Genomic DNA, 17524 nt, shown 5'->3' with positions numbered 1-17524 from the left:
TTCGCAGCAGAACCACCGATTCCTACCGGAGGTGGTAGTGCTTAGCCATTCGGATTTAGAATACGCCCTAACAAACGTACATACCTAAATATTTAAATTAACTCTGTTGAAATATACGAAATATGTGAAATACACAAGAAAAGCTTATATATACAAAGAATATCTATACTAATATATAAATCTACAGTGGTTTTTAAAGATGTTATAAAACTACTGAACCATGCATCCGATTGACTTGAAACTTGGTATCCATGTAGAAAATACATGTACTTAATGGATAGGCTAATATTTATATGAATATTGGACTCCCTAAACCAGTTGCGGGGGTGTTAATGATGAGAATCTTTATGGGGGTGAGAAATATTAATGTTAATTTTAAATTCCCAGCGAAGCGAACGGGTACAGCTAGTCATAGCATATTATCAATATGCCAACGGAGACAAATGCGTATTGCAACCCGCGTAAACCTTTCAAATAACCCGAGCAATAGGTATACATAGATTAATTGGTGGACTATAAGAAACATAATTTTGAGGCAGCCCAGTTTCCAGAACATCGGCAGTGTATGAACTCATTATGTACCCATGAGCAACTCACAGTCGGGTGAGTGGGCCGCTCACGGTCCAACAGACGCTTTCAAAGTAGGGCCGCTCCTGCCCTGATATTCTCTACCTTGCCCTCGCAACTATTAGAAAACACATTGTTGAACGCCATTAAACGTATTATGAAGGCTTATTGAGCTCACATACAGTTAATGGCATGTTTATATAATAATGCATAGGAGTAAAAGCAGTATTAATGAAAGTAGTGTTTATTTTTTTTATGATTGAGGGATTACTGGTGGTCCGGAGGCCTTTTCAGTTTCACGAGGACAGGTTTTTTTTTTATTGCTTAGGTGTGTGGGCGAGCTCACAGCCCACCTGGTGTTAAGTGGTTACTGGAGCCCATAGACATCTACAACGTAAATGCGCCACCCACCTTGAGATAAAAGTTCTGAGGTCTCAGTATAGTTACAACGGCTACCCCACCCTTCAAACAGAAACGCATTACTGCTTCGCGGCAGAAATAGGCGGGGTGATGGTACATAATATCCGTGCGGACTCACAAGAGGTGCTATCACCAGTAATGTTAGTGTTAGTGTTCATTTTTATAATATCTTCAAACATTATCTTGTATTTATAACAAAAATTTATTCTCGTTGGTCCGTTCGAATGTCTAGTTAACGCTACCAAATCTTTTTTGTTTAACATTTTGTGTGATCAAAGCTTACGATAAAATTTTATTTGGAAAAAATTGTTTGAGATCAAGTCAGGAAGATCAGCTATTCTAATTTTTCAAAGACAAAACGAAGAATATTTCGGTGATTTCTTTTGACATTAATATGACGAATGTAGTCAGTGATTCATAGATAAGACATCCTCCTCCTCGCGTCGTTTTCATTCATTCGTCATCATTTCGTCATTACTCAGGGTCGTGACTCCCACGCTGCATCAGTTTCGTCCGTACGATTTCCCTCCATCTGCTTCGATCCTTAGCTTCACGAAAGGCATTGTGGAAGTTGATGTTCAGAGAAGATCGTATTTGGTCCGACCATCTCGTGGAACTGCGTCCTCTGGGACGTTTGTCTCCACCTTACTTGTCACCATCAGCTGTTCAAAATTGTGACACTCTTTACGAGCAATATGTCCGAAGAATTCCTTATCTCTTTTCCGCATAAGATAAGACATATACAGTGATTTATTAATATCAGAACATTTTCAAGCAACCAAGTAGGTACAACCCTTTCTAATTTTTAACCATACATAACAGACTTCGATTCGAAATTCACAATCACTCATAGTATTTTTGATTTAAAATTGAATGTCGCTTAAACCAATGATCCATATAGTGGAATAATAAAAACATAGATAATTACAAAAAGAGTTTCACTACTTGATTTTCATAGCTTATTTGCATTTTCTTATTATTCATCAGTTGAAAACAATGACGTTTTGAACTAATTGTAATGTTTTGATACAGTTTATTTAAATGTTTTTTTTATTTATATTTCCTTATTTCAACCACGTTTTATATACAAAATGATTGGAGCGTATTCTTCAAATTACGACAACGATGAGAACTTTGAAAGTTTATTCGAAGATGGGCATTGGGAATGGGATGAAAATGTTATGCAGCTCGTGTTCACAAGGTAAACAAGCGTATGTACATGTGTCGTTGGTACGTAACCTCGAATGTCCACAACTTAAATTTATTACAAAAGTTTTGAATGTACGACCGAATTACATATCGCCGAAATAAAAATCACGTAATTCGAACTGCGTTTGGGTAACGATCACTTTTCGGATATAATACCTGAAAAATTAAACACATTACTCAGCCCAGAAGTTAACAAATTTGGAGTCCGTAATATTATTATTATTCTTGACTGTTTTACAGCTATTTCGGTGTCAGTGTGTATTGTAAGTAAAAGAATTTCTGTTCAACAGTGATCGCCCGCGGCGCGAATCCTCTTATGAATCAACTTTGCAGACTACTTTTGGTCCGGTAGAATTTAAAGATAATTTAGATCTTCTAGACGAGGTACCTACAGCTTCATTTTGTTCGCTTGTGTTTTTTATTGATATCATTAAATTATATTTGAAAATTTTAGCTAAGATTTCGTAAATTATTTCAAAGGAAAACCGTTGAGACAGACGTGGTCACTGTGCAGGTAATAGTTTAAATATGTTTAATACATAAGATATATTAATAAAACTCAAAAGTCAATTTGAATATTTTTTTATGCAGGATATTAAAGATTTAGTGCTTTACACAGCACCTTTAAAGATGCTAATATCAGCTCCAGCAACAGTCAACGTTCTTCATCTACGAGCAACACACCGATTCCTACGTGCTTTAATATTCTATTGTCAATATTATCTACAGGTAACTCAAATCTAAACAAATGTATACATCACAATCCGCACTTTGAATCGGTAGAGGTATATAACGTAAGTCGTAACTTAACATAAGGAGGTATATAAGGCGAGATATATAACCATGCTATATATTTCGGATATTCGTGTGGACACGTGGTCAATACATAACTACTTTAAAAAAATATAGCTACCGTAATATTTGAGCCCATAAGTGTAATCGCATTAGTAGTCGAGGGAAGTTCAATCTATTACAAAACCGGATGGTTCGTTACAAAAATGATATCTGGAACTCTTCGCTGCTTATGAACGAAGCGATCCAGGTGGCCAAGATGAATTCTGCTCCGGTAAAAGAAAAAATATAGAGGAATCATCTTGTATAAATCGTCAGAGCACTAGCGTTTCATAATAGACATAGAAACGCAATATTTTGTACAATGACGTCTACGTTTAAAAACGCTATACGAACTCTAGCAGTATTTTAGCGGTAGGCAGCGGCTCGGCTCTGCCCCTAGCATTACTGAAGTCCATGGGCGACGGTAACCACTTACCATCAGGTGAGCCGTATGCTCGTCTGCCTACAAGTGCAATAAAAATAAAAATTAAAAAAAAAATGTCACAAGAAAGTAACTAAGCATTTCCTCTCAATTTCCACAGATTATTTTATTAGTTTATATCTTAAAACACTATAGATAAAAGTATTTTGGTTTTATAAACTAATTAGTGTATTAAGTGTTATCGTAACGTGGTATTATTAAATTTACTATAATATTATTATTTTATGGTGTTTTAAATATTTTCTAGACTTCTGACGAAATGAGCAAACGTTCGTTAGAATTGGAAGCGAAAATTCGTACACATAGAAGCGATGAAATTGAGAGAATTTTTCAAATTAATTTAGAAGACCTACGTTTACTTGTTGCTAAAGAATACTGTAATCTAATTATGGGTACAATCGCCTTTTTAATGCACGATTACAATAGTTTACTTAAAAATGAATTAATATTATGCATTGAATTAATAATCGCAGGAGATGGTGAGTTTAAAAAGTATCATCACATGGGTTTGTCAAAGAAAACGCGCTCACTAACCAAAAAAGAAGCACACCTGTTCGAAAACGTTCTACGTATAGCCATACAAATAACGTGGATAGCCCTCGGACGCAAAGCGTTTAACCAAATAGGTAAAAATCGCTTCATGTTATTCTTTAAATTGTTAGCACAAAATATAATGTAACTGGCTGTTTGAATTTAGAGAAGGAAGTGCACAGAATTTTCAAGACCCCGATTTTTAACTTCGCTGACCATAGATTAAATTCAATGAATACTGAAAAACTGAGTAATGAAGAACAAAAGATATTACTAGGACATTGCGTGCATTATGGCAAGAAAATTAAAACTCAATCGCCTTTAGCGAACGAAGCCTTTTGTAGTAGACACATCGACTTCAGAATGTTCGGTCTCGGTATTATCAAATATAATGGGTAAAGATTATTCTATTATTATTTTTATTGTAATAATTTACACAAGCTATAATATCTTATGATACGAAAAATATACTCAAACGATTAATAATAGTAGACATCAATATTTTTTGGAACGAAGTTCCTTATGGGACGATGCGGAGGAGTACCCTAATCGGGAAAAAACGTCCGTAAGGTAAGATTTTTTCTATTTAGTTTGTTATCAACAGTCGCCGCACGTAAATTCAACAATTCCTGAATCGCGGTGACCAGATGTTACACAGTTGATAGACGTTCTCGTATTTCTCTTGCTAAAACATATTTACCTGGCGTAGGGGATACCGTGATCATGCAGGCGGTTCTCCCAGGGCGAGGCTGCTCCATTGCCCTGCGGAGTGCTTGACCCTTGCGATTATTTTTATTTTTATCAATAAAAAAATCATGTTAAAAAATCATAATAAAAAATGTATACTCGAATAATTATTTTCTTTACACCTCGAATAGAACTTAAAATTAATATATTTATAATGGAACTTCGTTCCTATCCGGTGTCCCACGACACCACACATCTTTTTCTAAGATAACCCAATAAATGATCCAACTACGAAATTCTATTTATTATAATGTTTCAGTTTGCCAAGTCGCCTACGTTATTTCGAACAAATGTTAATAGCACCTGAAATACTTTTGAGCAAGTTCGAAATAAGCCTCGGTATCGTTGGTCTGCCGCGATCAAACTTTGACACAATGCTCCGGGAAATCAAAGTCCCGCTATCCGGAGCGAGCACTTCATCGAGTAGAGTTCGACAATCTGTGGGGAGGTATTTTCGTTCAACATACAATTCCACAAATCGATCAATGAAAGTTAAGAACATTATAAATAAAAGTGTCGGTCGATTTAGTATGAATTATGTGCTTAAGACCACAGCATAACACATTTGGATTAATTTTATTTGATGAAATTATTTACCATATTTATTGTATTTATAAAGTCTGCAATCTCTAATTTAAATTAATGTAGAAAAAACAAACCAACAAACGACGTTTTTTAAATTTACCTTGTTCTTTGTAAATTTGTTGTTACGCGGTGGGGTTCGGGATAAATAAAAAGTTCCACCAAAGTACAAATTAACACTGTATTAGTAATAAAAGTCTTGTAAAGTGTGTATTAGTAGTAAAATTCTCAATTCGCTTCTTCCGCTTCGCTTCAGGTGATCCGTTCGCTGTTTCGCTTCGAGTAGTTCGGATTACTAACCGACTGCGTACCATCTCTGCAACGCTTTTGTTGTCGATACGACATCCCTAGCATTATCGAGAATATTCCACATAAGTCGAGTATTGTGTTTCCGCTATCTAAGAATAGATGGCGTTGTACTTCTCGAGCGTTCTAGATGCTACTTGCGATATTTTGCGATCCTTCGATATTTTGCGATAGATGGCGTTACTCTTACCGGTATAACATTATTATTAGGTTGACATCATCAAGAATGTCCAGATCGAGTGCGGGAGGAAAACAGAAGAGTACTACGAGCGCAACTATGCAGCCGTTGTATAAAGACATTGTGATTCCCGAACCAAGTAATACGTAAGTGAAATCTACTGTCCGTTTTCATTACAATGTGAGTCATGCCTCATTACTCAAAGCTTAAATCAAAGCACGATTCACAATAATAAACAATTTAACCAATTGAGCTGCAGTCGTACCCTTAATGCATCGTTCGAGTGTTTCAAACTCAGGGACCTACTTTCAGATGTCATTTACTTCATCGTAAATACATCAACTAATAATGAAAGTAACATTTTGTTTTTTTGTCATTTTAAACGAACAAAACAATGATAAAAGTCGACGTAGCTATCTTCACCACATCAAATGTTTTCAGATCGTAACTAAAATATTTTGCGACGAATGTTTTTTTTTAATGCTACCGAGTCAGGTAAGCCCACCCGTCACTAGTCGTAACGGAAACCCATAGACTCAGAATACAGAAAAAACCATAGACAACGCAACTTGACCGAAGTCTCGATTGTGTTGTATGTCCCGTTTAGGCGTTCCTCCACGCAGTTCTACTTTTGCAGTCCTTCAGATCGCAATATCACTCCTTACGTTGGCATCCAATCAGTAACGTGTTGCTCTTGCTAAAAAAAAAAACACATCCTGTAGTAATTAGATTTGGATTAAAGTTCGACGACCTTACGTAGAGCACTCTTTAAAATCACGATATGAATTAATGGGAAAATTTATTATCTAACATTAAGATCCTACTTTTAGAGAGAGATGATGACAATGCGATCATAGTAGCTCGGGTACCCGTATCATGCACCCGTATCATGACAGATCATTTATAATGTAAGACTATCTTAACATACCAAGTTTTATTGTTTTAATACATTTTTAGAGACAGTTCCGCGGAATTTTCTTGCGAAACTTTACCAACGGCCCCCTGTGATCAAGATCAACAAAACAAATGGTTGCGATGGATAAAGTTACACACGAATCGGAAAAATAAACATAAAAAGCACTGAGTTTTTTTTAGCTCAAATATAATCTGAATCTCAATCGCTTTGATGATATTTTATTTACGAAATTCAATGTATTAATCGATCTTCAAACTAAGTTAATCTTAGCAATCCATATCCATTAAAAATGGTACCGGCTTTTTCTGTAAGTTTACTCAATAATAATCTCATAGACAGCACGATAAAAATATCGGTACCCTGACCCAGGTCGAAATCTCGATATACAACACTAAAATACCCTTCAAACCGTAATGTCTTACTGCTTCGTGGAAGAAATTAGCAGGATGGTAACATCTGACAGTGTGGGCTTCCAATACGCCCTACCACCATGCAGTCTTTCGACAAACGCAGTCCAAATGACCAGCAACGCACCTTAGAATCTAACTCTAACCTTCCTACTAATTCCTGTTTTGATTTACCAATACTTAATCTACCTTTTCCAAGGACGGTGAATCTCAGGAACATTGGATAGTCCTAAAACAAAGTCTAAATTATATTGTTGGAAATCGCGCCAAAATAACAATATTGTAATGATCTACAATCGATGGTAATGATAACAAAACATAACCGACATAAGTGTCGTCTACTTCACATAATTTTATAATTAGGTACCATTATTTTAAGTCGTACTTATATTTCATCGTCCTTTGACTTGGAACTACAACAGGACCGCTTTTCGTGTCACAATTATCGTGTCAAAGGTTTCGAAATTATTTATAGTTGACTAGCTCCAGCAATATGCCATCATTTTCTTCAATAGTATTATTTTCTTAAAGGTTAACTCGTTCAATTAAAACAGACCTCTTACATGTCAGAAAACTGTCAAGCACTTATTATACTATTATTGAATATAGTAAGAAAACGTATTAAAGTAATATTTATTCAAATACATATTAAATACAAAATAAAAATAGTAACAAAAAATGTAAAGTTAATTGTAACCAACAAAACCTTTAGGACCATAACGATACGGTAATGGTCCAAAAAAATACCTACATATAAAAATACACATTTTAAAGTATTACGTGTTCATTATTTAATTACAATCTATCTGTGTTCGATCCGATATGTACAGACGGAGAACGCTTCAGATATTTAAGGTAGATTTTAACAAACTTCTATCTAGCGCAGATTCATCAGTTTACTAAGCCTATTTAGCCACCGCCGTCGCTGCATTTCGTTACATTGACGGATTTTCTCTGGCTCATCGGGAAACGACGGCGGAAAGCGTACACTGAAAGTTTTACACACATCTATAATTAACCAGGCAAAGGCAAAACAGTGAAGTATTCAGTCACCAGAGTGTCAACAAATATCTTTTTTATCTGTAACTATTGTAGAATTTAGTGTTATTTCAGTTCAGATTATGGTCGAATTCCGATCGTTGGCCGAACACTAGTAAGTATTAACTATATGTACTTTCGGCTACAAAAAGCTACTCTAGTAGGTGACAATAAGGACCAGCGTACCATGCGTGTCTCTAATATCAAGATACTTCATGTGTATACGAGAGACGTTTGTATGTGTACTAATTAGGAGACGACATACAAAAGAAAACTTACTCCTTGGATTCCTTTCGTGGTAGTGTTATGTCAGGATATAATTTTTGGACGACATGAGAGCTTTTCCTCATAGACGCTGCACTTTTAGAGCTCCGGTTGCTTGTCGAAGACCTAGATTTGATGACAAGCAACTCAAAATCAAATTGTTTTGGACCAGAAATTTTCCGATCAAGATTTAACGGTGCTACTAAAAATCCTCCGAATCATAATTCTTGGTTGTTACAAATACATTTGAATGTCTTCGTTACTCCATTAAACAATTGAGAAAATAAATATATTTATAGAAAACGCATACGAGATAATAACATGAATACCAACATCACACTGAGATCATGAATAGCAACATCTTAAACACAGATATTGATTCCAATCGGAAATGGAATCAGGGCGGAACAGTCAGTAGTCATAGTCACTAACCACTACATCAACGATATTAATATTCGTTTAATATTCTTTTTACGAACATTGAAGCTTTAGATTTTCCTTCCGTAGCAGTCGGTAGGGGTCTAAGCATCGTGTCGAAAGCAGAACGTGGCAAACCAATAATACCGAGAACTATACCGGATTCAGTAAAATTCTCCTCAGGACCGGCTATTGTCAAAAGTAAATATTGCAAACGAGAAGTTAGGCTGAAAAACAAATGTAATATTTTTTTTTATTTTTTAATGCTATAAATCATATGTGCAGACAAATTTACAGGTCGTCTGGTGTTTTGCCGATATCGGATCTTAGACATCATACGTCATAGACACTACCATCTTATGGACACTTAGGTACAACTTAAACACTGTCACATTTCCAAGAGCAATTAGCGTTAAACTATAAGCTTTATCAAACGATACGAGTCATACCTCGTGCCAATCCCACTTTATGGAACAACAGTTTAGAACAACAAAATTGATCGGTGGTCACAGGCTTCTTCGCAAAAATCTATATATATAAAAATGAATTGCTGTTCGTTAGTCTCGCTAAAACTCGAGAACGGCTGGATCGATTTGGCAAATTTTGGTCTTGAATTATTTATGGGAGTCCAGAGAAGGTTTAAAAGGTAAATAAATATGAAAATGCTTGGATATAAATAATAATAACAATTTTGTTTTTTCTTTGATGTGTCCCCCGACGGACGGATACCTTTTGTTTGTTTTAAGTTATAACGGAACTTAATTTCCGAACGTGCGATACCGCCCCCGCCTTACCGCCCGCTGAGACAGAGCTCTCTGAGCGCGAAAACACACGCCCTCAGCGCGCGCGACGACGACCAGTAAAATATTGCGAGTCTTAGTTTAATTGTACGATTCTCAACTCATTTTGTATTTTATTTTAGTTATTGTGTCGTTTTTATATTAAACCTCATACCAAATCAGTGTAAACATTATTTCTGTATCATCTTCGCCAACAGCCCGGAACAACGAACTCACGAAAACTCACAAAAGTCCCGCCAGTCGGACTTGTAGTGTTAAAAATGGCGCCCGAACGTTTAGCTGTGAAGTGATATATGAAAGTATTGTGCCTACATGAACGATTTGTGTTTTCCTGACTTTACCGACTAAACCGTCGTCAAATAATGCCGCCGAAGAAGATGCCCAATTCCGAGGAGCGCGACGCGAGAGCCGCGTCGCCGCCCCACGCGCCGTCGAGTGACGCGCCGCCCGCCAGTGTTTGCTTCCGCCCGGAAGACATCACCATGCTGATCGACACCCTTCAACGAACGCAGCTAGACGCGTTCCGGGAGCTGTTAGATAGCGTCAGGCAGTCGGCGACTCCTACATTCGACCATCGGCCCGCCAACAACTTCAGCCGCTGCAAATATGTATTCAGCGGACGCGCAGACGAGTCAGTAGAAGGTTTTATCGACGCAATAGAATCGTACAGAGACGCCGCCAATGTTCCCGATGACGTAGCCGTAAAAGGTATTTCCATGTTGCTGACGCACACCGCCGCTACCTGGTGGCAGGGTATCAAGCATCAAGTTTCTACATGGGAAGACGTCATCTCAAATCTACGAAGTGCTTTTGGTGATCGCCGCCCACCCCACAGAATTTATGTCGACCTATTCGCAGACGGCCAGCAGCCTATGGAGAAAACCGACCTGTTTGTCGCCAGGGCTCGAGCACTCCTCGCGAAGCTACCTCGAGGCGACCTATGTGAAAAAGTGGAGCTCGATATGATATACGGATTACTGCATCATAAAATTCGTAAACGCCTTCGTAGAGAGGAAATCACCAGTGTCAATGTTCTCCTGCAAAAAGCACGAAGTATTGAGGATTCTACGAAAGAAGCGCATACTTCAAACGCCGTCGCCGAGACATCAAAGGGTGCCGCCGCCGCCGCCCGCGCTCGACTCGAGCCGCCGCGGCCTGCAACGCAGCGTGTACCTACGGCCGCTGTAGAAGTTTCCCCGCGCCAACGTTCGTCAGGCGATAACGCCGACGCCACGCCGACCGCCGAAAAACCCGAGAAACGTCGATACTGTGTTTATTGTAAAAGTTACGGTCATACGCGTGATCAGTGTCGTAAATTGTTATTAAAACAAACCGCGAATGACAGTAACGACAACGTAGTTAGTAAAGTAAATAATATTAAATGTTACGGTTGCGGCGCGAGCGGAGTCATACGTTCTAATTGTTCCAAATGTAGTTTAAATTTTAACGCGGTCGATTTTATTCAAATACCGCGAACGCGATCGCGAAGTACAACGACCGCTGAGACATCAGCTGTTGGTAAGCCGTCCGCCCAGGTGAGTAATTTGGCAAGTTTACCTATGGTTTTTACTGGGGCTGTACCTGACTTGTTTTTATCCAGTAGTGTTCATACCGAGCGCCCAAATTATGTTAATTCATCGCTACACACTGCTCAGCTAAGTTTGGTATCATGTAATAATGTAAGTACACCCCCCGTAAATAATAATTTTGCCCGTAAATGTAATGTAAACTCGTCCCATAAACGTGTTGATAAACAAATTGTTTCAAATTTGCCGCGTTTCGATGATACGCCTTTGTTTACATACTTATCCCGTCCTGTTAAGCAGGGGGAGTGTTTTAACCGCACTCATGTACCTAGCGAATTGAAATCAGTATCTCCTAGGGAATTTTGTGTTAATCAGTGCGTCGTAAATAATAGACATAAATGGAAAACGAAACGTTCTCGTCAGTGCCTGTCACGTGGTCCGTCACCGAGTAGGGCGACCATGATTTTTTCAGGACAAAACCAGGAATTCGATAATAAAAGTAGGGTGACCAAAAATTTTTCAGGACAAAAACTGGAAATTTATGCACCGGTTAAGGGGACCACAAATTTTAATTGTGATAGTTTTGTCACCCTTTCGTCTGTAACTTCTTCGCAAAATGGCAACGCGCGACGACCTATTTTAGGTATAGAGATTTTAGGAATCCGAGGTAGGGGTTTAATCGACACCGCAGCCAAGCGAACTGTTGCCGGTTCTTCACTCTACGCCTTACTGCAACAGCATAATCAGTCTTTTGTGTCTAGTTCTATACGTGTTAAGCTTGCCGATGGTTCAATTCAAACGCGACAAATGTTGTCAACGACACTTGATGTAAAATTATTACCGGGTAAAGTTATTTCCATGGAATTTGTCGTATTTCCGGACGCCCAGGATAATGACACATTATTGGGTGTAGACTTTTTAGTAGCAGCTGGTTTAGCCATCGACTTCCATACTTCGACATGGCGCTACCATGGTTCTGAACGAGTTTTTCCATTGGAGTTCGAGTACCCCAGTGACCTCACGCCTTGTTCTGCTGCTGATTTCTTAAGAGAAGACGAGGGAACTATGCTGTGTCCTCCAGAGCGTTAACCGCCTAGCTTCTCTTCTGCAGTGCAACGAGGATGTCTTCAGACCAGGGAGAGCCCCAATGCCTTACGCTGAACATCATCAGGATGTTAGGAAGTAGCAAACCGACAAAATTCAGTTATCTGGTCCCAGTTACCAAGTAGGTGATCTAGTCCTTCTCTCTACGCACTTGTTAAGTGATGCCGCCAAAGGTAGAACGAAGAAGTTCATGCCTAAGCGTGACGGACCCTATCAGATTAGTAATATCGTTAGTCCTACTACCTATGAGGTTACTGATTTGAATTCGCAGGTTTTAGGGAAATTTCATGCTTCTCATTTGAAGCCGTATCATAATCAAACCGGTCAGGTCTCAGCTCCAGTACAGCCTCGACGCCTGCGTGGACGGCCCCGTCTTGTTGTTTCTGCCGAGCCACTAACGAGGCGTTCTAGTGACTCGGAGGGGGAGGATATAACGGAACTTAATTTCCGAACGTGCGATACCGCCCCCGCCTTACCGCCCGCTGAGACAGAGCTCTCTGAGCGCGAAAACACACGCCCTCAGCGCGCGCGACGACGACCAGTAAAATATTGCGAGTCTTAGTTTAATTGTACGATTCTCAACTCATTTTGTATTTTATTTTAGTTATTGTGTCGTTTTTATATTAAACCTCATACCAAATCAGTGTAAACATTATTTCTGTATCATCTTCGCCAACAGCCCGGAACAACGAACTCACGAAAACTCACAAAAGTCCCGCCAGTCGGACTTGTAGTGTTAAAAAGTTTATTTTATACAAAAGTCTAGTTCTTTTATTTATCGATTGAGGCACTACGAAGTCTGCCGGGTCAGCTAGTAACTTATAAAATTGGCCAATCAGATGATTACTAACTGAGGGCATTTAATGACTCCAAGACCCATAACACGATAATCGACATCTCTAGAACAAAACACTTCGTTGGTCAATGGCGATTTTGTGTTCAACTTTTTATCGTAACGAATGCAGTTTCCAAATAAAACTGAACGCTCTTCCTTTGTCATTTTACCGACATAGCCGGTTTTCAGAGTGTGCTCAACTGTATTGAATATATCAGATTTGAAGACTCGATTCACTTCCAATTCTATAAACAAAATACCAAAATACACAGCGAGTCAGCTTATTTTTTTCTTATTTGATAATTTTAAATTAATTGATAAATTTTTAATTATTACTCATTCCCTTCTTCGTGGTGTTGATTCATAAACCTAACACGTGTTCATGAATCTTTTTGTGCAGAAAAGTCAGTACCTGATTACAGAATTTCAACCCCGGTATAGTAGTCATCATGGTCTAAAAAAGACGCTCTCGGTTTGCTGGTACCGAGCGATATATACCGAGACTATACTGGTATTAAATCCAGCAGATAGATATAAACTTTTATTAGGAAATACGAACTTAACGTGATCATAAATAAAATCCACGTTTAACTAATAATAACCAAAAAGTAATAGAAATCAACATTTCTAAACTTACGTAATTACTTTAAAGACTATACGTATACGCCCATCGTGAGCCCGTCCGAAATTCGATCTTGAAACTCGAGATTGAAGTCTCATTTCTATTGTATAACGGCTGCTACATCCTTCAAATTGGAACGCGTGATTCTTCGCAGAAGACCTAGGGGGGCGGTTCGGCGGTACCTACCCGTACAAGCTTGCCATGCGTCTCACCACCAGTAAAAATTGGCGATATTCACTCTTATGAGCTCTGTGTGCTCAGTGCGAGTTTCTTAACGTTCTCGATAACGTAAAAGTTACCGGCAAACGTACGCAAACGATCCCATTCCATACAAACATGAGCTAACTTTTACGCTATCGAGAACTCGCACTAAGCACACTGGTAATCACTTAACAAGAATTAGGCCGGGACATAGTTCACGTAACCGTACAAAATACAAGTATGTATATATTGTAAAATTCAAATATCAAAATACCAATCTGATTAAAGGATTTCCTTCCCAAAGCCAGCCAAACAACTTGGACGCACATTCGCAACAGTGTTTCGAATAAACGAGCGTCTTTATCTGATAGTGATCGACGTTTTTTCTGTGGGCCCATGTGATGGAACTTTCTAGTCTCACCTCCGCCTAAAGATAATTTTCATTTTATTTATTTCATAAAAATAACGATTGGTTATATGTGGATATAAAAATACAACTACGTGCATTATGTGTTCATAATTCCTTAATCATCTGTTCTAATATTAGGTATAAATAAGCAACCAGTGAAGCGATAAAATTGCTTTATAGTACTAACATACGTCATCGTGTAGTTTGATTACATGCTCATTTAGGTTCTAATGTAGTACTAATTACCTATTAATATTGTGCAATATTCTTTGGCGACTAACAATCGCAGATCGGCTAAGTTATCGCGGTATTCGTTTTCGATTATCTCACAATCCGGCGTTCGAACTTTTGCTTCCAATTCTATTATACGATTTGCCATTTCATCTGCAATCTTAATTATAACCAATACAAACACATAAAACTAAAATATTGTACTTTTATACAAGGTATTAATTTATAAAACTATATAAAAGAATACGCCGAATGATATAAAAACTATGAATAGCGGTATTTTCATGAGCGAAAGTAAACCTTTCCTATCAGGTAGGACATACTAGAGATATACATGTGTATATATATATTGACAACAAAAGCGTGATAAACATTTTATTTTTATGTGAAAATAAATAATTACCTGTAAATAGTACTGGCAACATAGAATCAGTGCTCTCAAAAACCTTTCTGTCGTGGGAAGATGAAGCATATTAATCAATACTGGACTTAATATACCGACAGGTGCAGTAAATATTGCAATATCCTTTACATCCTATAACATCAACTTTATAATTACATAATTTGTTAATAATTAGTGATTACAGTTAGTGATGAAAGTGTCACCTGAAGAGTTATAACGTCTGCCTGACCGGGTTGCAACTTCCTTTGGTAACGCCTGCGAAACCGTATCTAGTAAATAAACGTTTTTATTTATTTAATTGCAAATTTATAAAGCTTACATATCCTATCTGAATCCCCTGATCCACTCTCAGTACTTTTATGCTCCCCAAGTACCGATCCCCCTTCAATCAACGTACGACCTAGCCCATAAACACAACCCAACCAGTTTCTCAAAGGATTCTCAGTGGATCGCGATTCCGATTTCAAATAGCCTCTTAAGTTACCAAGGATCAGGTAGCGAAAAAAAAATGTTTACATCATCTGTTTGTTTCAACATAAACAGTGTTTTTGCCACTAAGTTTATAAATCCAACGGCTTATTGTAACTATTCGTTGAAAATACTCGCGCACCATCCACTGCGGATCGACGATACTCGGTCAGAATTATTTTCCTAAATGGAAAAATCAACTAAGTACACAGTTTCATATAAATTGGATAAACACAGCCCGGTCACATAAAACACGAACGCACGGACTAACTATAATTTCCAAATTATTTTTAACATTATATTTTAGAAAATCAGCACCTGTTCAATTAAATCTACATCGTCTCGAAACTCTATGGCTCCAGTGGGCGCTTTTGTTGATATCTGAATAGTTTCCACTGGTTGTGGAGGTAAATCGCTGAAATCCAAAATAATCTAATAATAGCTTTGCTGAAACGTTTACAACAATAATTAATTTATATTAAGAGTAAGTATCGAAAGTTTTCTTAGTAGGTACTTAGTAACAATCAAGTATTGAAGACGATTCGAACACCCGAGATTTAGAATATCCCCCCTATTAATTTTTTGTTATCCCCCCCATTATTATCCCATTAAATATTTTAAGAATTTTTTTAGTACCTTATAAAATGTAAGGTATTTGTATTTTCATTCCATTCCCAATGGCCGTCTTCATACAAACCTCCAAAAACACCCTCTTCATCATCAGCCATCGCAGTACTTCAAAAAAATATATTTAACACTCCCTACAATGATGGTAACTAACAGAATATCATTTTTACATAAATCTTTGACAAATCAACAACTTCAAAGACTTTAATTTTATGATCAAAAAGGTTGTTATTTGATTCAATTTTGCTTTGTTAATATTATAATTAAGTAGTTCAATGGAAGTTGACGACCTTTCTGATTTTATCTGTCAAAAAATGTTAATATGACTAACATAGTTTTTTTTTAAATGAGGTTTTAATAAAGAGTTATGAAATATGAAAGTCTTTTAAGTACTCCCTACTCTTTAGATTCGGAAACGCCCAAAATAAATTGACTGCCTATCCTCTGTTCTCGAGTACGAAACATAATCATTGTGTTGAATAATATACGCGTACTATATAAAGAATAAAATATACTACACAACTAACTAGGTGCCATCATAAAATTCTAGTGCAGTTCCATTACTTGCCGTATAATTCTGCTATAAATAATTTAAGTTTCATTCATGATTATAAGTCACGGACAGCTATAACTTGCAAATTGAAATTTCCATCGAACATGTTTGTAAGTTTGTCGAAATTTACGACGTCACCAGTGAGTTTTCTCTCGCCGCCACTGAATACAAAGTTATGTTAATGTTGCTAGTGCACCGAGCTTGGAACTGCAGTTATCTTTATATAGGTATAGGTGCACCAAGATCTAATAATTTCCACGTTTCATTCACGTATACCTATGTATATTTTATTATTATTATAGCCTTTATTCAGACAGTATTTCATTTACATATCTTAATTTTCTTTTTGTTAACACTTTTATTTTTATATACTTTATATATTAAAGTCTTAACTCTATCCTTAACTACACTCGCGAGCAAAAGTTTGGAATCACTTACTTGAAATTGATTCCGCGCGATCTTGTGTACTAAATATTTTTTTGATAATCATAAAAACGAGATCATTTTAAAGGTTGAATTCCTAACTTTAAACTGATACCAAATTCATTAAAATCAAGCCAGTATTTAAGAAGTTATCTTGGATTAAGTGAAGGAATAACGAAAAAGACGTGTTTCAATTGCTTGATACGTCGCGAGTTGCGGCCTACTGACCCCTATAAAAGCACCTGTTATCGGATTTTCTTTATCAGTCGACTTTCACACGTTGACTGGTACATATCTCGGCTACTTTTGACCCTTTACCTTGTACGACAATTGGGACAACACCTACAGAAGTAGCACAAATCGTAGCCCTATTGCAAGAAGAGCTCAGCCAGCGGATTGTCGCTCGTCGGCTCCAAATAAGCCATTCCTGTGTTTCAAAAGTTTGCAAGCGCTTTCAAGAGACT

At 37.5% G+C, this 17524-nt stretch overlaps 2 protein-coding genes across 3 annotated transcripts; one reads left to right on the top strand and one right to left on the bottom strand.

Annotated features, from left to right (window-relative positions):
- The first annotated feature begins 1932 nt into the window (after window positions 1-1932).
- On the top strand, window positions 1933-6938 carry LOC101741872 (uncharacterized). The gene is made up of 10 exons (XM_021349075.3): window positions 1933-2188; window positions 2487-2580; window positions 2651-2710; window positions 2788-2925; window positions 3720-3864; window positions 3946-4098; window positions 4170-4398; window positions 5010-5198; window positions 5849-5962; window positions 6774-6938. Exons 1-10 carry the CDS (start codon window positions 2079-2081, stop codon window positions 6898-6900), a joined length of 1359 nt encoding a protein of 452 aa, XP_021204750.1. The 5' UTR covers window positions 1933-2078; the 3' UTR covers window positions 6901-6938.
- An 817-nt stretch (window positions 6939-7755) lies between these two features.
- Window positions 7756-16397, bottom strand: LOC101742162 (protein phosphatase 1 regulatory subunit 36). Of its 2 annotated transcripts, XM_021349077.3 has the most exons (10): window positions 16094-16396; window positions 15776-15872; window positions 15193-15258; window positions 14990-15121; window positions 14602-14746; window positions 14221-14373; window positions 13140-13368; window positions 8921-9085; window positions 8457-8567; window positions 7756-8128 (listed from the first exon to the last, which is right to left on the bottom strand). In XM_021349077.3, the coding sequence occupies exons 1-10, from the start codon at window positions 16183-16185 to the stop codon at window positions 8017-8019; spliced, it is 1302 nt and encodes a 433-aa protein (XP_021204752.1). In that variant the 5' UTR covers window positions 16186-16396; the 3' UTR covers window positions 7756-8016. The 2 variants fall into 2 exon arrangements, with proteins under 2 accessions (XP_021204752.1, XP_021204753.1); XM_021349078.3 differs by lacking the exon at window positions 8921-9085 and having other exon boundaries at window positions 16094-16397.
- Window positions 16398-17524: the final 1127 nt, after the last annotated feature.

Source organism: Bombyx mori, chromosome 13, assembly GCF_030269925.1.
Source record: "Bombyx mori chromosome 13, ASM3026992v2".
NCBI classification, from domain to species: domain Eukaryota; kingdom Metazoa; phylum Arthropoda; class Insecta; order Lepidoptera; family Bombycidae; genus Bombyx; species Bombyx mori.
This window is presented reverse-complemented; position numbering and strand designations above follow the sequence as displayed.

Excerpts from the sequence above, each read along its gene's own strand:
- LOC101741872 (XM_021349075.3), top strand. The coding sequence starts at position 2,079 with ATGATTGGAGCGTATTCTTCAAATTACGACAACGATGAGAACTTTGAA. Across the intron at positions 2,581-2,650 it reads ATTTAGATCTTCTAGACGAG|CTAAGATTTCGTAAATTATT; the intron begins GTACCTACAGCT and ends TGAAAATTTTAG. Across the intron at positions 5,199-5,848 it reads GTTCGACAATCTGTGGGGAG|GTTGACATCATCAAGAATGT; the intron begins GTATTTTCGTTC and ends CATTATTATTAG.
- LOC101742162 (XM_021349077.3), bottom strand. The coding sequence starts at position 16,185 with ATGGCTGATGATGAAGAGGGTGTTTTTGGAGGTTTGTATGAAGACGGC. Across the intron at positions 8,568-8,920 it reads GGAAAATCTAAAGCTTCAAT|GTCTTCGACAAGCAACCGGA; the intron begins GTTCGTAAAAAG and ends CATCAAATCTAG. Across the intron at positions 8,129-8,456 it reads CCACGAAAGGAATCCAAGGA|TGTACGCTTTCCGCCGTCGT; the intron begins GTAAGTTTTCTT and ends TAAAACTTTCAG.